This window comes from Stegodyphus dumicola, chromosome 1, assembly GCF_044657685.1.
Source record: "Stegodyphus dumicola isolate Sdum_Otavi_A_Nest chromosome 1, ASM4465768v1".
In the NCBI taxonomy this organism is placed as follows: Eukaryota; Metazoa; Arthropoda; class Arachnida; order Araneae; family Eresidae; genus Stegodyphus; species Stegodyphus dumicola.
Genome location: NC_140768.1, coordinates 66,828,507 through 66,854,455, shown reverse-complemented (window position 1 = coordinate 66,854,455; position 25,949 = coordinate 66,828,507). Strand labels below are relative to the sequence as shown.

The following is a 25,949-nucleotide window of genomic DNA, read 5'->3' as shown; positions in this document are numbered from 1 at the left end:
AAATATTGTTTATATTATCTTCTAAGATTATTTTTAGAAGAATTATCTAAAAAGAGTGAATCCATAGTTAGTAAGTTTAATTCCGAGAATTGTTTTAAGTAACTTGAATGTAAATTGTTAAAAATGTTTAACGGGAACTTGAACTAAATCATGAATATCAAAATTTCAATTGTAAAAAGAAATTAAAATAAAAGCAAGTACTTAAATTAAAAGCAAGCAACCATTGCCATTGATTGGAAATTAGTTGACTTTTCAAGGGGAACAAATCAACTCCCGTTCAATGAACAATAATTAAGAAATAAATACGAAGGTGTTTCGTCCTTTACTCAAGTAATAAGGCGATGCCAAACTGGCAATCTAAGTTAGGCCAAATATTTCCGTGAATTGAAGGGATCAAGAGATTCCACATACAAGAGAAAGCTGTGGAATTAAATTTGGAGACTGCTGTGGCTACCGAATCGAAGTGTCATCTTGTCCAGCGCATAAGGGCAGATTTTAATTCAGATGTTCTTGGAAATGCTATTTATGTTCGCGGAAAATTTTGGTGAGGTAATCTTGAAAATGGTCTCTGCGGTGCGTGAGTCTTGTTAAATGAGGTTGAACTTCACTATTTTCATTCAAATTTTTTATACGCCAGCTTTCCGGTGCATCTAAATTAAACCTGATCCTTCTTATCATATTGAAGTTGCTTCTAAAAAATTCAGTAAAAAGCCGAATTTAACAATTATTGAAGTTTTAATTCTTGCACTTGTCATGCGTGTAATGATTTACTCGAGTTATACCATTCATCAAAAGAAAATGCGCTGCAATTTCTTTTATTGTATTGCGTAAAGGAATGCGGCTGTTATAATGTACTCTCAAAGTGCATGTGGGCCAAATTCAAGTTCCAGATGTAGCGGATGGCCCAAATTCTCTTCCCCCTCCCCGAAAAAAAAAAAAAAAATAAAAACACATTTTTTAAGTAAATTTTGAGGTTGGAGTCTTCAAGAAATTTCTAATAGTTACGCATTGTAATTCAAACGTACTGACATTAAAATATTAAGTTTTCAAGGTTTTGTTTTAAAACCTTTCTAAGACTTTGTCGATAACTTCAGGCACAGGGATAATTCTGCCTATGTCTGCACAGAGATTGTATCTAGTTTATACTATGAAAACAACAACAACAAACTGTATAGGTTAGTAAAAAATTTCTGATATATACTGTGTAATTCAAACGCACTAACAGCTAAATATTAAATTTTCAGATTAACATTTATTTCAAATAATTCTAATGCGTCAAACAAACGACTTACATTTATCTGAAACTAAAAATAAACCAATTACAAAAGTTTTCCAAGTGGATCAAAATTTGAAAATTTCAACTATTCTCATTCTTTTCTTTATTAAACTTTTCTTTGACGCTTACAGAAAAATATATAAATTTTAAAATTAATTACTTTATACATTGTATAAATGTACGTTTTTTATAAGTTGTATATCATTTACAACACATCACGGCGCTTCAATTTTGCTAAAGTTTCAAACCTAAGAGGAAAAATTATTAGAAACCATCTTCATCATGAATTGTAAATGTTTATCGGTCAATTTCATTGATTTTTAGACTTATCCATTTTCAACTGAAGAAAAACAAGGATGTTCACATATAAATGCATTCCCAAACAAAGCGATTATTCTTATTGTGAAAACTGATAACTGAGAACTGATAACTTTATCTTTTGATAAGTAGAAATAAAGTTAATCAAAACTGTATCTTCAAATATTTGACTAAGATTTATTTGCCTCAATTGTTAGATTTTTTGGGGGTTTCTGTAAGTTTCTGTTTCTAATAGCACTGAAATTATGTAAAATTATGCTCCAAATCATCAAAATCTTACACATTTAAATTTTGTCATAATAATGCTAATATGTTTACGGGAAATATATTTACTGGCCGTATCGGGTCAGGGACTACCAGTTTGAGACCACCTCCTTAGATAATGTTCCAGGATCTTTTCTTTGAAAACTACAACATCTGATCTCTTTAAGTATGCGGAGCACTCATTAGTTAATTAACATAATAAGATTCTCAAATAATAAATAGTCTCAAATTTTTAACTGATGGAAGGCTTGAAACTGGACTTCGATTAATGCTTCCCCCAAGGCATCGCAGTTTCTTCTTTGAAGCACATAACATTCGTGATACTGTAGGTTTACATAAATATTTGTGTTTATATGGTTTCATTTTAGATTTTAGGTTAAAATATGACTGCAGTATAATAAAATGTTTCTTGTATAATAACGTTAAAATATAAACTTCATAAATAACTAAATTAACAATATAGTATATTGTTATTACAATAATTATGCATTTACTTTTAAACTATTAAATTAAAAATACATAAATAAATTAACAGCTTACCTGGTCTAGAGGTAAGAAGGAAAAAAAAAAGGCAAGCCATTTGGATAACTGGAGTACAGATATTTGGGTAGCAAATAATTGCGGCTCGATATATTTAAATGAGTAAAATTAAGTTTCGAATACTTTTTTCCTTCTGATTTGCCTGGATTCGCGACTGTATTTGAACGTTCGTTGAATTTCTGAGTAGCGATAACCGATTTATATGAACCGATGAAAGATAAAGGTAGATGTCATCTTGAGCGCATTTATTGTACGAAATGACAGTAAATTATTTACATAATTTTAATTTAAAATTGTTTTCAAAAAATTTTCTTTGCACATAATTTACATGTAATTAAAATTATCTTGACTGCATTTATGTATACTTTTAATTTTTTACAATATTTTCCCAATTTTTACCCAAAATAATAAACTAAAAAATTAATTGAATTTTTTTTTCAGCTGCTTTAGATTACTCTATATTTTTCTTGGCAGGGTGATACTTCGATTTTGTCTTTCAAAACAGTATGGTGGTAAAACTTAAAGTGTCCGAAGTGCTGTTTTTAAGTGTAAATGGTGCTTCCCTTGGAAATGATCCAAAAGTTTGTTTATACTGAACCAAATGACAATCCCAGGAAATTTTCTTTTTGTTTCCCTTACTGCCCCACGCTCTCTCTCTCTTCCTGTAGTCAAGGTTGCGCTTAATAACAAAAGAAAAGTCTGAAATAGGGTATGATTTTAAGCATCGTGTCATATGTGGAACACAAAAGAAGGGTGGAGTAAGTTCTATTTTATGCTGTTGCCGCTTTAACCGTCTTTTCAGAAAAGGATGATGCGTTATGGATTAAGTTAAACTGCCTTCAAATTATTCGCGGTAAGTACATGTTTATAAAGTTCACATACTTTTCAAGCGATCTAATTAAAAGCAGTTTCTTTTAGAAAATTTAATTATTTTTAAATTCAAATTTCTTTTGAAATGTCAGTATTTGCTGTGATCTATTAGAAGTCTAGTGAATTAGATGGTTTAAAATTGTTCTTATCGAATTGGGTTCAAAGGAAACTTGCTAGTTGTACGGGGTTTATATAATTTTTGACATGCACAAAATGAATGCGATTAAATTTACTTTACATTGTTCTTCACGAAGTTAACCTTCTTAACGCAGATACTATTCGCTTGCTTTGCCATAATCTGTTCACCACCCAAGCAACCACACATATTTGTTTTTTAGTTTCCTCTCTTCAAATACAAACGAGCTCATGAGCTTAGGAAAGGGGTAACAGAGGTGCATCTGTAGTTAGTCATAGATGTTGGGTAAATGGTTAATTTATATTAATATTTTCTTTGTTTTCATGTGTGTTTAGTTTATATTTTGCTTGATTGCTTTTATTACTCTCGAAAATATTAATTTCTGTTTTATTAAAAATTTTGAATTTTGGGAAAGTAAACATTTGAATAAATGTCTTTTTCTTTTTTGCCATTTTTTTGTTTATTTGATGAAAACACTGCTTTAATTACATTAAATATTAATGAAGATTACCTAAGCGGAAACGTCTCCACTAGGGGCCTGACAGTAAGATGGCTGAACTGGTAGATCGTTAGTGATCGCAGTAGTTTGATCTGGGTTCAAATACCAGCGAAAGGGTTGCTGCATGGAAGTTTTCGTGTTTTCGTTGTGTGTAACATAAATACGAGCCAATTTTCTTTAAAAAGTTCGCCACAGAGGTATCCATTCCTTAGGCAGATAGCCCTGATCATATGCATTGCCATCATCCAAATACACTCATGTCCATAAGTTAAGGAAAATGCAAAGTCAGGCAAAGGAAGAGTTAGATGCAAAACAAATTGGACTTATTTGTAAAGCTTATTTATTAAACAAAAGGTAAAGAGCAAAAAAAAGATGCTATATGTTTGATATTATTTAAAAAAAAATTGCGATTTTTTCTCCCTGGAGCAAATTACAAAAAAAAAAAAAAAAAAAAAAAAAAAAACCTATTTACAAAAAACGAATATTACATGGTTGGTATGATTGTTAATACATTGCATGTCTCCCAGACGATGCAATACAGTCCGTTGAACGCCCAGGCATGCTGAATATCAAATTATCGATCTGATCTTGGGGGATATTACACCACTCAAAAAGCATTGCTCTCCGAAGTTCCGGTAGACATGCAAGAGGAGGTTGACGGGCTGCAAATCGTCGGCCAAGCATATCCCACACGTGCTCTACTGGATTCAAATCCGGTGAGAATGCTGGCCAGTCCATACGGGTGATATCCTCCGACTGAAGGCATTCGCTTACGATGTTTGCACTTTGAGGACGGACGTTGTCATCCTTAAACACAAATTGTGCACCCATGGCGCCCGAAACAAACGTACATGTTGTTCCAGAATGACGTCCCGATAGATTTGACTTGTCATGGTTCCAATTTGAACATGCAGGTCAGTTCTGGAACCCAGAATAATTCCACTCCAAACGAGCACTCCTGCACCACCGTAACGGTGTCCTTCAATGATGTTTTCTTGGTGGTAACGGATACCTGGAGCTCTCCATATGAAAGTCCGGCGAGGACCAGACTGCAAGCTAAACCTGGACTCGTCGGAAGACATCCCACAAGCCCACTGTTGCGATGTCCACAATGCATGCTCTCTACTCCAGGCTAACCGCAGGCGACAATGAGTTTCAGTAAGTGGAACGGATCTGACAGGTCTACGAGCATATAGACCAATCTGCCCTAAGCGTTCAAACTCTGGGGCGACCTATGCTGTAACGTCTACTCACATTACCATCATCTTGGAATCGTTGCCAAAGCCTGGACATGACACTCTGGGCAATTCTGTCTGATACTTCCAGTTGGGTACGCCCACATTGCAGACGGTCGATAATTCTACCACGTAAAAAATCATGCAAATGCGTCCTTTGTGTCATAACTATTCGATTATTGCACTGAAATGCTTATATAGCGCCTGCGAACAATTTTACTTCTTTGCCTGTATTCCTTATAGTATATCACTCTCTTACACTCTCGTCATTGTGACGTACCATCGGTGTTGTCTGATTACTTCCTGAAATTTGCATATGATTCTTGAAAATGTGTGTAGTGATTTTACAGGTGATATATTTATTTTAGAGTTCGATTTCCGCTTGACTCCGAATTATCCTTAATTTATGGACATGAGTGTAGTTAGATTAATAATATTACTTAAAATCTTAATAAAAGTTTCATGACAAGCATTAACGAGACACAAAATACAAAAATGAGATTATACGTGTTGCTCTCTTTTACTAAATAGTTTTTTACGGTAAGAGAAACATAACTTAAAAATAATTCACACTTATATAACTTTTCTATTATTGTTTCTTTCTACTGCTTGAAATAATCTTCAGTTTCGCTTCTTTCTCTCTACTCTGATTGTTTTCTGACCAAGAAAAATATGTTAAAATAATTATACTATATTCCATTTAAGGTATGGTATGACGATATAGAATAAGACAAATTTTGTGTTGAAATGCTGTATTAATACAGAATGTGTTTCACTTGTTATCTAAGTATATTTGTAAGACATTAGGTATTTTTTTGGAAGCAAAGAAAATAAAAAATGAGCAACCGCCTTCGCCGGGAATTGAACCGCGGACATCTGAAATACCGGCCCACTACACCACGAAGGCACGCTAGGAAGGCGGAAGAAATATTTTATAGATTATACTTTGATCACATTTAAATTGCAGATATCAGGAATTCAGCCCTAGGAATAAATTTATGACAATTTGGTTTTCTAGAAAATACATTAATTAATTGGACAGAAAAACACCATTTGCCCTTTGTGTGTGCTTGGAGAATTTTAGTTTTTTAACCCAAAGGGACAATTTGCCCAGAAGGGCTACTAATTTTGTTTTAGCATTTTGCATTGATTCACTTTTTGTTGCCACCAAATAGTACAGCCCTGTATTATATTTAAAGAAATTCAATAATGAAGAATCTGAATAAATGTATACATATTTCTGGCATTGGGAAAAAAAAGGTACCTAGAGCCATCAAATTTTGAAAAATATACATCTCCACCCGAATATAGGCATGTGGAAGGCCAAATTTAGAATTTTTTTTAATACAATTTCATATTTTGTAAAACAGTTATAAGTTTTTGATTAAGAAACTCAACGCTGCAATGGTAACACTGTACGGGAAATTTTTTTTATCTCCAGCGCGTGAGGCTGTGTATCAGAAATTCTAAAGATATGCTCTTTTAAATATTTTGTAATATTGCTATGTTAAATAAAACCCTCCTATAAGCGTAATATAAAATCTGAAAGCTTTTAGATTTTTTTTTCAATTTTATGCTAGGGATTGATTTGTGATTTCTAAAAAGGTTAAGGCTTTCAGTATCTCCTATATAAAGTATTTTCCTTATACTCTCATTATGTTACAGTTTATATTAACCATCTCCTAATGAGCATCTTTACCCTGTTCTGCTAAATTTACTTTGAAAGCAGTTTTACTTCCTATGGCAAGAGATTAACAGATTTTGCATTTTAAACATCTTAGAATTAATTTAAAAGTAATATACATAATTATAAATTTTATAAATGATGAAACTGTGAAGACGACAAAAAATGTCATTCGGAGTAATTTCTAGGCAAAATTTATAATTATTTTAACCAAATTTTAATTTTTGATTTTATTTCCGTAGCATATTTTAGCTCTGAAACATTGAATTTCTAGAAATAAATTTAAGATTTTAACAAATTCTCAGAGAGGCAAAATCTTTCAGTGTTTCTTGTACTATGAGTTTCCATATGTTTATGTTGTTACACGATAAAATGGAATATAAGTGTATTTTCTAAAGCTGACCAAGGTCGATGAACGATTCATTTTGTAGAAGATTAATTAAATCCTTTTGTAAAGTCTTTTGCTATTGCATCACAACTTGGCGAAACTACCAGAAAAGAGGTTCGCTCTAGTACAATTAGAAATCTCTTTAAAACAAATCTGGATATCATTCTCGAGCAACTTGACGGAATCATTCATAGAAAAGATAACAGAGTGGTGAGATTTGAATTTACAAAAGAATTCAAGAACTTTAGCAATAAGTAACTTTTTCTTTTTCATATGGAAGTAAATTTAATCCTTGGAAGTTAAATAAACACATATTAGAGTGGAAGAAAGCTGGCGAAAACATGAAAAGAGAAAATGTACAAATGCAATGATGTATATTATATATAATGGCATAGGGATGCATGGCTGCAAACGGTGCTAGAAACTTGTCATAACTAATGGTGTTTTGAATGAATACGTTACTTGAGCACTTTAAAAAACTAATTTGAAACAACGTGCTCAAAAACTGAGTAGTTCTTGAAAATTTTACTTTCAGCAAGACGATGATTCTTGAATAGCGAAAGAGTGATTGATATATTCTGGAAATTCCACCACAGTCATCAGGCGTTAACCCAACCTAATATATTTGGGATGAAATGTAAAGGAAACTTCATAAGTTCTCAGTAATGAGCTAAACATAACCTTGAGTGTCACTTAATTTAAAAATGGGGGACGGATTAACAAAGAACTATGCTTGAATTTGTAAATTCAATGCCGAACGTCTTCAAGCTGTTATTAATGCAAAAGGATATTACATTAAGTATTAAAATGTTTTCCTTTATAATTACATACAAAGTAAAATTAACATAATATTAGGTGTATAAATAAATATTTTCCACTATTGTTTCCACTCCATGCTAATTTAACCTTTTCAATATTTTACATTAATTATCTATATTTGTTTCTTATATGAATATATGCTGCACCATTGCTGAAATATTTTTCAGTGACCATTTAAAGTTATCACTGAAATAAATCATGAGTGAAATATTTTTCAGTGACCGTTTGAAACAATCATTGAAACATAATTCAGCAAAATCATCACTGAAATACAATTTGTCACAAAAAATATATGTACCCAGAAAAAATTGAGCTACAACCACGAAACTAGGCAGGAATGTAGTCTGATAAGAGATATACAAATGATTTAAATTTCGATGCCAGTGAGACAGGGGTAAGCGCGTTATGCGCATATGAGATGCTCAGCTAGGACAGTTTAAAAGCATGTTTGCTCATGCGGTAGGGCTATTCAAACGAATCTGTCGACTTGGATGGACGGCAGTGTAACTAGAGATGCTTCTGAGACATAACCGGGGGCAGTACGAACAGTTGTCGGACTTTGAGACGGAGTGTACTGTAGGCCTCAGAGAAGCAGGTTGGTCGAACAGGCGTATCGGCCGCCACCTCTATAGGAGCGATATTGTAGTCTACCGTCACGGAAGGCCAAAGCGTTCCAGGTATACAAACAAGCGCGAGGGTCGCGCAATCATAAGAGAGCCGACTTCCGCACTAACAACGTGGTTAGCATCGATTCGACGCCATTTACCACCTTCCAGTTATCCGGGATATCAAGGGAATCCATTCGGAGACGACTGGCCGACGCTAGTGTATACTGTCGACATCCATTAAGACGCCTGCCACTGACCCCACATCATAGGCCCTGTCAATTGGAATTTTGCCAAGCTCGTGCAAGCTGGAATGTGAACGACTGCAGGCGTGTGATCTTCACTGATAAGTCTTGATTCAGTCTCAATGCTGATGACCAACGCATACGCGTGTGGAGTTAGCCAGACCGGCTTTCCAATCCAGCATTTGTTGTCGAGCAGCATACGGCGATTACACAATGTGTGACAGTGTAAGGAGCGATTTGTTGGTACACACGATCACCTCTAGTCGTCCTTCAAGGCACTAGGACGGCTCGCATTTACACGGACGACATTTTAAGGCCAGTTGCACTGCCTATGCTAAAAGGTCGTCCAGGTGCTATTTATCAACAAGACAATGCACGTCCAAATACTGCGCGACTCTCCCAGCTATTTCACTCAGTCGGGGGTCCCATTATCTAGGCAAGTAAACGCCCTTAGCATGAATTAGCCTCCACCCGCCGAAGATGGTCAGAGGGGGGTTAGCCCCCACAGTTTGGCATTCGACTGGCTCAGTGCCCCGCCCTCCAATGCCTGACGAATTGCACGAAGATTGTTTGCAGGGGTCACCATCCCGGTTGCGGGCTTCAAAGTTACTCAGAGGCACCTTTGCAACCCGGGCACGACTTCGGTTGCGAAGAATGAACCATGAACGTTGTTCTTTCTGTAATGCAGAGGCTCCCGGCGTGGATTGACTCAGGAGAATTCCTGGGAATTACAGGCTAGGATCTGTACTTAGGCAGTTTCAACCACGGGAGTATAAAATCAGTATTCACAGGACTAGAGCCCCTTTCATTCAGTAGCAGGTTTGGGCTTGACAGGGACCATTCTTGTACTGTCGAGCCCATTTCTTCGGCAATTGTAGAGCTACATCGGAGATCACCGACTTAGTATTCGGGTTTTGACACCATTCGGTTCTCGCGACAGAGTCTGGCAGAGTGGACAGAGCACTAATTTGTATTTATGTTTGCTGGGTAGAGTGGTGCTTGGAGGCAAAGGTGTCTTAGCGTATTTTGTTTGAAACTTTTTTTGCTCGTCCCAATGCTTTGTATGAAGCCAGGAGGGGACTGCGGAGGTTTCTCCCGAGTGGAAGAAGGTTTCAGAACCTTAGAAAATAAAACCTAGATCCCTAGATGAACCCAGGACGGGGGTCTAAGTCTTGCGTTCTGTAACGCAGAGGGCATGTGGTGGAGAACCAACCGAGAACTGAGCAGAACAAAACCCACTCAGACCGCCGTTACCAATCACCATGTAGCGCAGGACCACAGCCTCGGGAACGGAAAAGGCAATACTAGTACGGTATCAGCCGAGCTTGAAACGAGAACCGAATAAACAATAGTTTTAGTCCTGCGAAGATTGATTTTGTGTCCCCATGGTTGGGACTGCCTAAGTACAGATCCTAGCCAATATTTGCCAGGAATTCTTCCTGGGAAAGATTATGGCATGTTCTTCTGCAGGAGGTAATACGTGACCTACCTGATTCGATGCCACGCCATGTTTCGAGTTTGTATAGTTAGCAGAGCTGGCTATACTACTTACTGATTTGTAACCTTTTTCATGCCTTAACTTCTTAATAAAAAGATATTTATTTCTGTATTTATAATCATTTGTTTATCTCTTCATACACTATATACTACATGGTTAAGCTTCGTGATAGTAGTCCGTTTCCTTCTGTCTGCATATATATTTTTTTTGCGATAGAGTGTATTTTTCAGTGATAATTTCGTTTATTTAAGTATGACTCAGCTTCTTAAAACTGAAAATTCTTTGTAAAATATTAAATTATTTTCATATTATACAGGTTATATGGATGCTTTCGCCTCACTGTACATGCATCAAAACTTCTAATCTGAACCTTAAAATTAGTACTATTCTTGTTTTAAATTTCAGTTTGGAGAATAACAAGTTTTTTAACAAGTTTGACTTTCTAATTCGCTCTTTTTACTGCCTTGTACGAAGTAAAAAGGAAGTATTGTTATTGCGAAAAGTTTCAGGCATCATATTTCAACGCAAATATCCATTTTCACCGCTATCGAATGAAATTTAACAATGTTTTTGCGTGACATATGTACGTAAGGACAGGATAAAGGACTATTTTCCCCCAAAAAAATTGTAAAACTAATTTTAAATGAATTCTGAAGAGAAGTTTTACATACGTAGGTACGTATGCACGTACGTACGTATGTATCTCGCATAACTCGAAAATGAGTACCCTCAGAACTTTGAAATTTTGTATACAGGACTGCTATAACATGTAGATGCGCACCTCGTATTTTGGTTACAATCGGCCGCACCAAAAGTATGCAAATATAAGTATATATATATATCCACTCTTTATTAGGCTCAGTGATCTCAGTTTCTTTATTCTTATAGTATGTTTGTGAATTGTGCGTTTTTTACTTTAAAAATAATTGAATTATATTGTTCTTATCTTCCGGTTAAGGTTTTTATGCCTTTAGTGAATCTTATGCAATATTTTTAGAATTATCAACAATTTAAAATTTGTTTACGTACAGCTAAGCCTAATAATTTTTTCTCTTGTTTACATTTGAAACAGCAGAGTAGTAGATTTGTTGACAATCTAGAGAAAGTAAGCTTCGCAATACCAAAGATAACGCCTTCTTTTACTATTGCGAATTGAATCATGCTTAATCCATTCTTGTATTTGTTTGAGGAAATAAGTGTTTAAGATTTACTTTATAATTTTCAGTACAGCAATCTTGAGTTTTAATGCATTTTTGCCTTGTCGCGAAGTGAGAACTGAATTAATTGAATGAGAAATACTGAATCGTCTGTGAAAAAATGTTTCATTGTTGTTGTTGTTGTTGTTTGCTTAATTTCTTTTATACATCGTTTTAGATTTATTATAGTATTTGATTAGAACATATGGCAACGATTAGATAATTCTTAAGATGATATAAATTTTGTGCATTCTTGTCGATAGCGCATATTCTTATCGTGGTTGTAAAGTATACAGAAAAAGATTCAGTCATTTAGAGAAGATAGAAAAACCCCAAGAAATTCCCACTAAAGATGACTTTCTTGAATTCATTCAAGCTTCAGCCCAAACTAATCAAGAAATGCCTAAAAACCTTTACAGTGACAAAGTTAAGCAGAAAAACCCGCAGGAAAATTTAGCAGAAATCATTAACATTTTTAAAGATCAGAAAATCCTTTATCTCATGAAATCAATAACCACAATAGCTCAGAGAATTAAATCAGCTAAATCAAATATGCAGAAACTTTGTTTAGATTTTCAAGCCATCGAGATTATTTTGAACTTTGCAGATCAAGGTTAATTTGCAGCTTCTCTCAAGACAAGCATAGCCGAGCGACAGAATTCCTCAAGCTGCAGATCCTCATATCGTGGGGCCACGTTTACGTCTCTTCTAGAGACTCTGCACTAGGTGCAAAAAGTACAAAGCTAATGTATAGATGCTTTTAAAAAGTAATAGCATCAATTATAATTTATCCTACCCTTTGGTAATGGTTAATTCTCATTTACTGGCAAAGAGTTCTCAAAATTGTGCAGCGTATTAGCCGAAAATTGCCAGCCTATTTGCCTATTGTAGACAGGATGTAAAAATTGCCTATTGTAGATAGGAATTAATTATTTTGAAGCTTGGTTTTGTTCTTTTCAGTGCAAATATTTCCTTTTATTCTAAAAGTCTTCAAAATTTTATTGAAACCGCTCTCATAGATTAAAGATTCGAAATTGTTAATGCATGTTATCAGTTGCGTAAGGAAATATTTTATCATATAAAATATGAAAGATAAGTTAAAAATTTGGTAATTAAAATAATTTATCGATTTGTTTTTGTAATAATAACTTCAAAAGACTTGGTTTTGACAGTAAATGAAATAATACTTTCCTTCCATTTTATTTTCTCTGTATAGTTTCTATTAAATACATATAAAATTTTAAATGTTGGTTGAAAATCTTAAATTTTGCTTAAAAATAACGAAGAATTCAATGAAAGAACAAATAAAGTACCTAAATATTAAAAACTATATTTTACATAGAAAATTAGGTAAAATTTAAACTGTTGCTATTTAAAAAATTTTTATAAGAGATACATTGTATAAAACTTTGAGCATTATTTTAGCTATATCAGTGTTGTCTAAGTACTTTTTTCATTCTATATAAGAAAGTGTTTTCTTTACTTATTCTTATAGGAGCTGAATCTTAAATGATTCGAGGATAAGGTGGCTATTCATGTTTTATTTATGGGTTACTGCAGCTGTAACCGAGGATGGATTTTACTCTTGCTTATTCTTCCTGTTTCGGTAACAGAATGCACTTATAAATTCGAAGACTGTAGTATGTATTTTATCTATAAATTTTTTATTTTAGAATAAGAAGTACCAATTTTCAAAAGTTTCAGTTCATTGTTCGATTTACTGAATCTTAAGCATGTTCACAAAAATGCATTTTGAGTTAAATTTGTTAATTAACCATAACATTGTATAAGAAATCCAAATTACTGAAATGTCAAAAATTAAGCATATATATATAGATTTCTATGCATTTGAATAACTGTAGCTATTCTAGGTAAAATCGATCAAACGAGCGTTTTGAATCATTGCGTTGGATATTTAGTAAATCGCAATCTGTGGTAGCCGTATTCCTATGTGTTATTTATTCAGTTACTGCAGGGAATACTGACGTTTTAGGGTGTCCCAAAAATATTCAGCGGATTCATATCCGGTAAGCGCGAGGATTAGCAGAATATAAAGTGAATACCAAAAATCTGGGGAGTTTTCTAGTTCTATATCATCCATATAATCCGAGTATGTCTATAATGCAGAAGCTTGAAATCAAACCTGTCTTCCTTAACATTTTGCTGACAGAATGGATCCGTAGCTTAAGCGATTTCCTCCGCATAAGGATAAGTCCATCTGTTCGAAAATTGAATATGCTATTCGTTAGAACTTGGAACAGAGCGGAAATGTTTATTTTTCAATGATCGTTCGTGATATTCTCAATTTCAGGTAATGACGATCTTCTCTGGTTCAGATATAAAAATGCATTTGATGTTGTGGTATCATCAGTATTACCCGGGTTGCTAACTATCTGCCAAACTCCTAAGTTTTTCGATACTTTGATAATCTAATGTTATATATGTTGCATACGTATCTAATCCCATAAATATCATTCGTTTTATAAACAGTTCACCCTTGATTGATGGAAAGAAAGGTACAAGCCTTAAACTCAATCAATGAAGCAATAGCTTCATTCGTTTAGAGACTGCCATCATACCTAGATGCCGGTTAATGTGTTTAATTGATTAATGTAAAGAACTAACGTTTGTTTTCTTAAGGAAAGGAATGCTTTCGGGTGGACGTTTAACGAATAGTGGCTTGATTATACGTTATACAATAGAAAAACCAGGCCAAGCACTTGAAAAGTCCATTTATATAGCTTCGGCTATGATACCCTAGGATTTTCACATGCCTCTTAAGTTTACAGGGGCTGAGATATACACATTTTACATTTTCATTGATGTCCGTGATAGTCCAGCAGCATTCGTTATGTTGTAGAAAAAGTGCACTCCTTTTGAAGACTACAACTTGAGAATGACCAAGCAGTGTTAAATTATATACATAAGATGTGTATGAATCCAATCCGTACTAAAAAAGATTTTTGAAACATTTAACTATTCCATCATATTTGTTGCAACATTTTTTCCCACATTAGTAGTCAAAATTATTCAGAACAGTTACACTTAGTGTTTTTCATTTCAATCTAGACTTAATAGATTAGTTTAATGAGTCATATATTCTATTTTAATATTAAAGGAAATAGTGCAGTTAAAATACATCTATTATGAAATAATCTATGAAACTGCAAATAAATTTTAATAGCTATGAGCCTATTAATTAGCACATTATATAAAGAGATGCATTATTATGATTAACATTATTACACAAGAAATGAAAATATACCCATAGTTATAATTTATTGTATAGAAATTTTAATTTCTATAATTATATATTTTATTGTATAGAAATTTATTGTATAGAAAGAAATGCAATAAATTTCATTTAATTGTTTATGGGGTTTTAGAAAAATGACTGTTTTGCTTTGTTTTAGGTAAAGAAGATGGTATAGTCCAAGTATCTGTTTTCAGAGTTTCTCCAGATCCTATAGATATGAAGAAGAACATGTCTGTAACTGCAAGAGGAGAATTAATCAACCGCGTGCCTCCCGGGGCTATGCTGGAAACTAAGTATTATAGACTTCGTTCGGTCTTTGGTTTACAAATGGATTTTCCTATACCTTGTTTGTTTGGAAAATATGGATCATGGTATGTAAGAATTTTTTAATGATGCCCAGTTTGAAATGATGAATTGAAATGACATTTATGGTATCAATTAAATGTAGTGGTTTGCCAGCATTTTTATATTATTGTCATTTATTTCATTAGCCATTTGAGAATTTTACATGCAACTGCGTAATGCTTAGTTAATATATATTACTGTCTTAATACTAAAAAGTATCTTTTTGAAGTATATTTCGTCACAAAATATACATTTTTAGCAAATAAATTTTTTCTTGCTTTTAACGTATTCCTAGTATACATAGTTGTGAAAGTAATTACAAATTTTGCAACTGTGAAATAACGAAAATATTGGCTCTTAGTAAATCTAGATTTATAGACATTCACTTACTTTTTGATATATAATATTCATGATAAGTAATCAAAAAAGCTTTATTAATAGCACAAACTCATCCAAAATAACACACAGACAAACGCATGTACGGAGTACATTCATGCACCTGCGCAGGAAATAATGCAGTCGACGCTTGTTATAATAATTTCTCCCTTCGTTAAAGATATGATATTATAACTAGTGACTGCTGCAATGAAATGGATTTAATGTGCTGTCATAAGCTAGAGACATTTTTGCACTAGTCGTTGTAATGGAAGGTTAATAAGACTTCGCTATAGCAAGCGGAATTAAAATTTTGTGTTAGCTTTGGCAAACGCAGTGAATAGGAAAATTTAAAGCTGTATATGCATATTACAAAAAGCTTATCTGACTATAATATGAAATATTTGACTATAATAAATGGTTTATTTATGTTACTGGTAATTATAGCGAATTAATAATATAGATTTTTGAATTATTATTAGTTTAAACACTTACAATAATATTTTTGTTTCAAGTACGCTGCCATTTTGTGATTATCTAGAACGTTTCAAAACTCAAATATGCCCATTCTTCTCCAATGAATTGTACTGTGGATGTCCTGTGTTGGCTGGCATATATGGCGGCGAAAATGTGGAAATCGAAATGACGGATTTAACTGCCGTGAGACGATTCATTGCAAAGGTAAAAAATAGCTTTCGAAGCATATCCAATCATAAATGCTTCTTCTACCAACATAATTAGAGCCTAAGAAGATTAAAAATTAAGGGAATACGAAGATTTTTGGGAATACTTACATTGACTTTCTAAATTTTTTATATTTCACTTTACATTTATTTACAGTTAGTTATATTGTTTGGAAATATAAATTCTCACTTTATTTAAGTTTCTTAATTTGACTGTGAATGGCCAAATAACTCCCGAAGGATGAAAATATTCATTGTTTGACATGAGTTTTGTTTTGGCAGTGGAACGAGCTTACTACATGAGATTTTTGTGGATTTTCCAGTTTGTAACATAATTAGACTAGCCTTTTTTAGAAAATCCTTGAAGAAAGCATCCTTCTCATAATCTTTGCGCTCTTCGTCATAACTAAATAATCCAATTTAATCCAACTCTCAATTCTTTGCTATAGATTGGCTTTAGGTTATCGGTTAAGTAATAAACAGTTAAACAAGCATATAAATTTGAACAAAATTTTAAATTTATTTTAATTCCTTATTTCTTTGTCCTCCCTCTTTTTTTGAGGAAACGAAAAAGAGAATATAAAAAGGGAATAGAAATTATTGCGATTCACCCAGATATGTATTAAACAATATCTATGTAAATCAAGTATTTAAAAATAAACCCTTAAACGAGGAGAAATTTGATTAGAAGATCCGCTTAAATAAAGTCATCATTGGTTAAATATAACTCGAGAAAATATTTTTTAAGCCATTCATGATTTTTTTTTTTAATTTTAAATTTGTCTATGATTCGACCAGGAAGCAAAGGCAAACAGCTCAAATAATAAATAAATATAAACAGCTCAAATAATCGTTGCGTTTTTGATTATTTAAAGAAATTCTAAATTTAATACTAAAATACATTTACCAATTATTAAATTTATTCAATAAATTTAATACCGATGTTTTAATCAGAGCACAGAACAGAAATGCTTTTGAGACCGCATTTCTGAGTTTAAAACTTTGTTAAACTGGCTGTTGTAAATATATTTTTCTTTACTATTTAAAATCTTTCATTGCTTTCAATAATTCAAATTCTTATTGTTCATAAGGCATAGTTGTCAGATCTGCTGTACAGGGCGAACAGTTGTTTCCTCAGTACAGCAGGTCATTTCTTCGGAACTGGAAATGGAATTCTCCAGCAGGACAACTCCCCATATCCATGTCACATGTCACAAGGCTTGAACTGTATTGGAATGGTTTGAGGAGCATAAAGATGAATTCCAATTAATGTCCTGGGCACATAACTTGCCGGATTATAACTCAATAGAGAACATTTGAAATGTCATGGAGCTGCAGCTCCGAGTTCAAACACCACCATGTCCGAATATCTGCGTGCTTGTCTCCAGTCAAGTACCGAGAATATGTGGCAGGCGTGCCAAGGCTAGCTGTAGATGTTTTGCAGGCCGAAGGTCTCACAACGCGTTATTAAGTAGATGGTCATAATGTTTTGGCTCTTCCATGTATACATGTATGCAGACGAATTCAAAACTCCTCAGAAAAACTCGAAGTCAGACGTACAGAGCAAGTCATTTTTGCAAAAGCACGTGGAGTAGCAAACACAATGGGCAACCGCTGGGGAAAGCTGTTTGCAAGCGAGTGAATTGAAACTTGTGTTACAGAGTCATTCGACGCGGAAATATTGCTGATGTAAAGTGAAGCACTACAGGCATTCAAAAGTGACAAAGATACGTTTCATCCATGGGAAAGCAAAAGGAAACAACTGTGCAGTATAGCTTTTATATCGAAAGCGTTATCCAAATCTGCAAAAATCATCAAATGTTCAGTCCTTTGTACCACCGATTTATGCACAGCTTGGCGTTTCGCGTTCTAGGCGTTTCACAAATCGCATCATAATTCTACGCTTTTACTGCATTCAAAGTGCCCCAGCACTCAGAATTGAAGTCTACAGCCTGCGGTTAGCATTTTTAGTTTGGTTTTTATAATAAGACGTAACGCAGGCTAATTTTTTAATATAGGCTCATTTCATGGACGAAGCTACATTTTCAAAGAACGATGTAACGAATGTACAGATCTGGGAGTATGAAAATCCACCAGAAACTAGATTATATGGTGCTCAATAGCGTTTAGATAAATATTGTGCGAGCTAGACCTATACCTTCTTCCAGAACGGCTTGGTGGAAGAACGCATCAGATATCTCTGGCGTTACTAACTTGCTTATTATATCCATAACATGTGATTTCAGCATGACAGATCGCCCGCACATTTCAGTTATATTGGCCAGCATTATCTCAATGTGACTTCCCAGAGAAATGGAGTGGCCGTTGCGGCTTCGTTCCCTTGACCTTTGTGGATCCCTTCACCTCTTCCTTGGGTACATGAAAAACCTTTTTTATGAAACCCCTGTTACGTCAGACGAAGATTTTGTAGTAAAAGTCATTGAAGTAGCTGCACTGATCCACGAGAGACCTTCCATCTTTGAAAATGGGCGACGATACATTCGCAGAAGTTACGAAGCATGTATAGCTTCAGACGGCAAATTCTTTGAGCTCTTATTTTAAGTGCTAAAATGATTTGCCGTTGATAAATGCAAAATCTGATGCTGAGCTCTACACTGTGATACACTGAACACTACACTCTGCAAGCACTAAACTGTGATTGTAACTGTGATATCGCTAATTATTGGTGATTGTAACTGTGATATCGTTATTATTGGTCATTGTAATTGCGATATCGCCCACTACTTGTCATTGTAACATTGCTATTTATATCTGAACATACACACTTGTGTTATACCTGTGTTGTCCCATTTTCAACTTATATTTCATTAGACCTGAGATGTACGTATTATTCGGAATCCTTTACTTTAGTTAATGCACTGAAAAGGGCCCCTTTAACGGTCACCATTGCGTTTCCAACGCGTGTTCCGGGGTAAAACTAACTTGTTTTTATATGCCTGAACTTCTCTTAAAAATCTGTATGAGACTTTTGAATCATACTGAAAATAAATGAAAAACATAGGTAGAAGATACCGAAATAAGAAAATTTGCTAATGGAATGAGTGCGGAATGGTGCTTTGAAATGGTAGAAGTTGCTGTTAAGTCAGCAAGTGAAAGCGGTCTAGTGGGGAAAATCAAACATTTTTCGTGCAGTTTTCTAGCAGCATTTTATCTATGAGGTTGTAGACAGAGAAATAGAAGCAACTGTTCAGAATAGAACTATACTGAAGTCTGTGCTTCAGAATAGCACAGACTCTTGAGTAGTCAACTGACGAATCGCCAAACATTCGAATATATAAAATGGGCACTCGATGTTACTAACGGCCCGTAACGTATCGGGCGACCTAAACCTGTTCCTTGACCGCCACAATCACCAGATGTGACATATATTTATTTTCTTCTATGGGGATATGAAGAATGCGTTATGAAAGTCTCATTGATTCCGTTGAAGATCTAGTGGCCAAACAGTCAGTTGCTGCTGGGATTGAGCGTGAAAGCCTGAGATCTTTGGAGTTGTCCACCAGTTCATATTTCGTCGCTATCAATCGCTTATTATTCTTGGTGGTGTGGCTCTTTCGAACATTTGTTGTAAAAGGCTGACTCATTAGAAAGTTTGTTTTATAAGAATTTATCGGTCTCTATTCCTTATTCAAATCTTCTTTATCAGCTAGTATTTATGCACACTATTTTTTATACGCACATTACATTACAAAATATGCTTAATTTGGATTCCATATGTATCTTTTTATTTTTGCCGCGTATCTTAGAATTCCTTTTCACACATCTTCATATAAATTAATACATACATTTAAGTTATATCCCAACTTATTTTCACATTCTTTTATTCATTATTTGACAACAGTATATCAAGAATCTGGAGTTCATTTTTTGTTAGCAAAGTAATGCATTATTTCTGAATTTTCCCAATTTTCTCTTTTTATTTTTCCTAAGGACTTAGTAGGAAAAAGACAAATATTCACTGCTGTACCTGATGCATATCGCATTTGTTATCAGGAAAAGTTTTATATTTCCATTGCCTGAATTTTTAAAAAAATATTTTTCTTTTTTTGCAGGACAAGTACAGATCAGAATTGAGATTAAAAGATGGAGATACGAACAAAGAACTAGCATGCTTTAAGATCACAACAGAATTAAAATAAATTACGTTTAATATATGTTAAGGAGGTTAACTCTTCGTAAAGCATTACGTCATTCGTTTCCAAGCGTATGCTACACTACTGGATGAAAAATCGTCTCATGTCTTCAAGTAGCAAGCAATTCGAAGGACGCATAAAATGAAACAAGAAATAATAGACAAGGCCAGGGATCAAAGCCAAAACATTTCTCACAAGTAAAAAATAAATCTACGGATGAAGAGTTTAGAGATGAAAACTCCTGGCTTACTACTGTCAATGCACTTGGGTACAGGTTCGTAAGATGAAAGAAAAATGTCTCACAATTTGGCTGATGAAGATGGAATGTCTTTGATCTTCTTAAGTTGCTAATAGTGCCTTAAATAGCATGACAAAAGGCAAAAGCTTATAATTCAGACACGGTTAAAAATAATTAAATTAACATGAATTTTGATTTGTTTAAATAACTTTTAACGTGCAAGGTTTTTAAAACGCTTTTTGCAGTTTCCGTTATTTGGGTTTACATTCTAAATTAACATATAAATGTTCTCGTATGCTAACATTTATAATTTTAATTTCACTAATAACTACGAATTTTAATTTCTTAGTGTAAGTTAGAACATAGAAATTGCTCGACACATGTGAATTGTTTTTACGTCTTATCTAGTTATTCTCTTGCTGAATATTAAGGGAAACTTCTTTTGCCGAAACAAATACTTTCAGGGGAAAAGGCTTTGAGTCTGCTGGCATGGTTTCTTTCTTGTATTAACTAACATAGAAGAGAATCAAGTTCGAAACCTCAGTGCAAATTCTTCTTCCAACAACTGTCGTTAATTTGGTAGAGAGATTGTAACTTTCATAAACACTGGTTACATTGATTTACTTATAAAGAATTTTTCCCTTCTGTCCGCAAGCCTTCGTGGTATAACTGGAAGCACATTCGACGTGTATTCGAAAGGTCCGGAGTTCGAATCCCGGCGAGAGCATGGTACGTTTTTCACGTCTTCAACATAAAAAAACCTAATAAATCTACATAGAAAGTGTTAGGTGTACTGTAATTACAGTATTGTTATGTGGGTTTTGAATCTCCAAAATGAGCAACCGCTTTCGCCGGGAATCGAACCACGGACCTCTGGAATACCGGCCCAGCGTGCAGACTACTACACCACGAAGGCACGCTAGGAAAGCGGGAGAAATATCTTATATGGTTAAAAGGGCGAGCAATGGCAGCCCTCCCCATTTTCGAATCTCTTGCCCTGAAAGCTAGGAGGTATTCTCAAATTTTCCCGAGTAAATACAATTTCAAGCTCCTTACAGTGACCACCAAGAAGGACGCCTTATTCTTCTTAGGTATACAGCAGTAGTATTCTATAATAATTAATTACCAGATCAGACTGGAGTAGAATATTACTCACTTTAAGATGGTTCATCACATTTAAATAATTTTCATTTAGAAGGAAACTGTAAAATTTAAACCTCTAACACCCAACGATATATTGGCATTTAATGAAAATAATATAATTTGTGAAAGTGCTTTAATTTTGCGTCAAAGCATATAATATTGTTTCTGATACTGGATATCAGATTTGATGCATTGTGAGTGGAATGTCTTGAAGAAGTGCCAAAATTTGTATTCAGTTTAATTAATTTTGATAATTTAGAAAAAATAGCAAATTGTCAGATCATGATTGTTCCACTGAATCTGAATTTACTTTTTGAAATCTCTGCAAGACGGGAATCTCATTGGACTTCACTACTTCTATAGCAGCCCATTTTATATGAATTACAAATCATTCTATTACTGAATATAGTCTGACTTCGCAAGAAGATTTATGCATAATATGAATTCATAGAATAACATTTTTGTAATTATAACCATTAACGAACTCCTACACTTAATGTAAATATAATCCAGTGATTTAAACTCAATTGTTTTGTATCCTAGATGGATAATACAACTTTATTCAATACTTGTATGTAAAAGTATTGTATTAAACCAGTGCCGGATTTACTCATGAAAGCTGAGGCCCCCCCCCACTTTTTTTGGGGCCACTCCCAGAAATTGCACCATATCCCATATAAAAAATGACTTGTATCCACATAAAGGGACCCAAATCTCAAACAACTTAGCATCGTTTCAAATCTAAAACCGGTCCTGTATGAAACATAATTCACTTACCAAAGATTATCTTGCTGAGGTAATTATCTTGAAAGTACCAATGATTATCCCGCTTAGTTATAATTTAATTTTGCATATAGAGTTATGTTCTAGTTTTTAAACCGTTAATTTATGCTTTAATTGCTACTAATGACTACCAATATATTTCTTTAAAAAAAAATAACTAGAAGTTTATTCAAGTGCATTATTGAGTACATTCCTATAACGATTCAAAGCATATTTATCCCCAAGAATTCTTCGATTTTATGAGGTAAGGTATTCTTGGAGTGCCGTATAGTTAGTTCGACTGACCATGTCCTACACATTCTCAAGCAGAGAGATGTTTAGAGATCATGCAGGTTTAAACGTCTTCCAACCATGCTGTAGTTCAGAAACAATAAATAAATGGCATGCATGTCAATTTTGAGATGTGTCAGTTTCTCTTGCATGCATTTTACGAAAGAAACTTATTGTATAAAATATTAACTTAAATAAATCTGAGATTAAATTAAATTTAAAGTTTATTTTGTATTTTGTCTTATTATGAAGTTAGAGTTCCTATGTGATATTTAATGTTTTATTATTTTGCACCACCAAATATTTTGATTTTCTTTTCACAGCTCTAGCTAGGACGGAGTAATGCTGTCACTTTGTAGTAGAGTCTTAAGATGATGGAAGTATTTAGAAGAAATGGGTATATATTAATATAAGACACAGATGGGATGCCTAATATTTTTGATTCAGCAAGGTCCGTAATTGCATCCATATTAAAGGTTTGCGGCCGCTGAAGTACAGACAGACAGCATGTCATGTTATGACTATACTAAGTCCCGCTCAACTACACCAAACCATGTGATATACATACCAATCCATAATGAACTATTCTAAGTTTGATGGGACATGCCAGGCCACAGGATTAAAACCAGATTTCCTCTATTCTTACATTTCTTTCAAAACGTGGTTCCAGGATGAAGGAGTTAGTGTTTCTCAAACTTTCCTTAGCAAAAATGCTTTCGAATACACTTTTTATAATCAATAACTTTTCTTTTGTAACTATACAGAAATAATTTAAATAATATGGTATACGATAGTAAGCTAAGTATATTAAATAGCACACGATGAAACTTTTTGTTTCTATTTATTATGAATTTCTTTGTTATCACAAGCACATAAAAAGTAAGTTAAGAAAATGGAATATACTTAAATTTAATATAAAATAAAACTAATTTCCAACATTCATTTATTGAGATAAATAAAACCTAATTTCCAACATTCATTTATTGAGATAAATAAAACCTAATTTCCAACATTCATTTATTGAGATAAACTAATAAAAATACATAACGTCAATAGATAATACATTTAATAAAAAATAAATTTCCAACATTCATTTATTGAGATAATCTAATAAATATAAAATAACGACAATATTTAAAAAAAAACGCGAATTACACAGTGTTTGGAAAATTAGATACCAAACGAAAAGTAATAAAACTGCAATTTGCAATCAATAAAAAATATTTAGTGTTTTTTTAATATTACACAATTAAATATCATATAATTATAGATTACAATGTTATATAGAAATGCTAATGTTTTCTTAACACTATTTTTTCGATCATACATTTCATACACTGTTTAAAATCATTAACTTTTTCTGCATACTATACAAAAAACAACATACTTATAAAATGTGCATTATTATTAAATTTAATGTATTGCTTTTTGCTATTACATATATCTAATTCATCTTCAGCAGTCATATTACGTACTGGTACCACTCTAATAATTTCTTTGTATTTTAAAAATAATGAACATGCCATAACAGCTTGAATTGTTGGTACTTCTGTATTGATTGTATTTTCAGCAAAACCAGAAAGTGCCTAACCGTTGTATGTTATTTTTGGTTTTATATGAATTAATTCTGAGAATTAACCTTTCATTATGAACACAATAATCTATTAATATGCATGATATACCATATATAGAACTTAGGACGTTATAACCGAGGTGCAAACTACCATTTAACCTTTTAATCACTCGCAACACATAAAACACCAAAACAGAACACATTTTTACGAACACTATATTCACCATTACCATAGCATTGTAGCTCGTTGCATTCAAATTTTTTAAATGATGTATCCAAAATTTTGGTGTCTTCTTGTAGAGCACATATTCACAAACAAAATTAGCAATGATGGACGAGTGTTGGTGTGGAGAAAACCAAAAGAGGAGCTTCGAAAGCAAAACTTAATATCAAATGTTAAACACGGTGGAGGAGGAGTTATGGTATTGGGATCTATGGCATGTTTCCGGTTTTGGTAAGATAGACTTTGTAGATGGTATAACGGATTAGTATAAATACCTTGACATCTTGAAGTGAAATTTGGCATCTTCAGCATAAAAGTTTAATATACAAAATAGTTTAAAATTCTACCAGGACAACGATCCAAAGCATACTGCGCACAGTGTCAGACTCTGCCTATTATATAAATGTACAGAAGTAATTAAGGCATCATTCCCAATCGCCAGATCTTAATCTTATTGAACGTATTTGGCAGGAACTAGAATTTAAAATTCGAAAACAGAGCGTATCTTCGAGGTAGCACCTGAGAGGAGTGATTCAAGAGGAGTGGCGTAAAATAAGTCCAGAAATAACAAAAACTACAACAACAAAAAAAAATCTGAGAGGTTTCAGATTTTAAATTACGTCCAAAGGAGCGTTTTGTTAACGTTTTGTGTGTTACTTTTATTAATTAAATATCATGTTCTTTGCACTTAAACCATAAAATTCAGTTCAAAGGCAATGTTGCAAAATAATTTTAAAATGAGTCTATCTTTAGAATTTCCGATACACAGTTCCGCGCGCTGAAGAGAAAAAGGTTTTTTTCCTCCGTAGAACGTTGCCATTGCTCGCTTTTAAATCGTTGAGTTTGTTAATTAGAAATTCGTTAAAGTTTTACAAATTATGAAATTGATAATAAAATAAATCGCAAATTTCAAATTAGAGCTTTCAGATGCCCTTATTCGCAGTAGGATTACGTATTTCAAAATTGGATGCTTTTGTATCATTGTTTTATCACAATGCGAGAAACATACATACATTTATGCAGATTCTTCATCATTTAATTTCTTCAAATATAATACAGGGCGATAGTATTTAGTGGCAACGATTGGAAAAGTGATACATCCTTTTAAAGAAAATCGCAAAAGGAAAACAATAGTCCTTTAGGGACAAAGCACTTTTGGACCAAAACCTTAAGGGGACTCGGTACTCCAATGAAATTACCGATTTTTGAATTTTTTGCTGGAAAAGTACCTTAATACCCTTACTACACTGAAGAGAAATTTTGAAATGATCTGAGGATAATAAATGCCATAAAAAGGTATTTAAAAATTTTGGCACCCCTTTAAATGCCACCC

The 25,949-nt window shown here is 33.5% G+C and overlaps 1 protein-coding gene across 1 annotated transcript; it reads left to right on the top strand.

Moving 5' to 3' along the window:
* Positions 1 to 3,056: 3,056 nt before the first annotated feature.
* LOC118199379 (uncharacterized) lies at positions 3,057 to 25,535 on the top strand. Its single transcript, XM_035371229.2, has 5 exons — positions 3,057 to 3,251; positions 13,069 to 13,213; positions 14,987 to 15,200; positions 16,065 to 16,230; positions 20,306 to 25,535. The coding sequence occupies exons 2-5, from the start codon at positions 13,120 to 13,122 to the stop codon at positions 20,390 to 20,392; spliced, it is 561 nt and encodes a 186-aa protein (XP_035227120.1). The 5' UTR covers positions 3,057 to 3,251; positions 13,069 to 13,119; the 3' UTR covers positions 20,393 to 25,535.
* Positions 25,536 to 25,949: the final 414 nt, after the last annotated feature.

What these genes read in the sequence shown, in the direction of transcription:
- LOC118199379 (XM_035371229.2), top strand. Translation starts at nt 13,120, where the DNA reads ATGGGTTACTGCAGCTGTAACCGAGGATGGATTTTACTCTTGCTTATT. An exon ending in TTATAAATTCGAAGACTGTA is followed by an intron (nt 13,214 to 14,986) that starts GTATGTATTTTA and finishes GCTTTGTTTTAG; the next exon opens with GTAAAGAAGATGGTATAGTC. An exon ending in TTTGGAAAATATGGATCATG is followed by an intron (nt 15,201 to 16,064) that starts GTATGTAAGAAT and finishes TTTTGTTTCAAG; the next exon opens with TACGCTGCCATTTTGTGATT.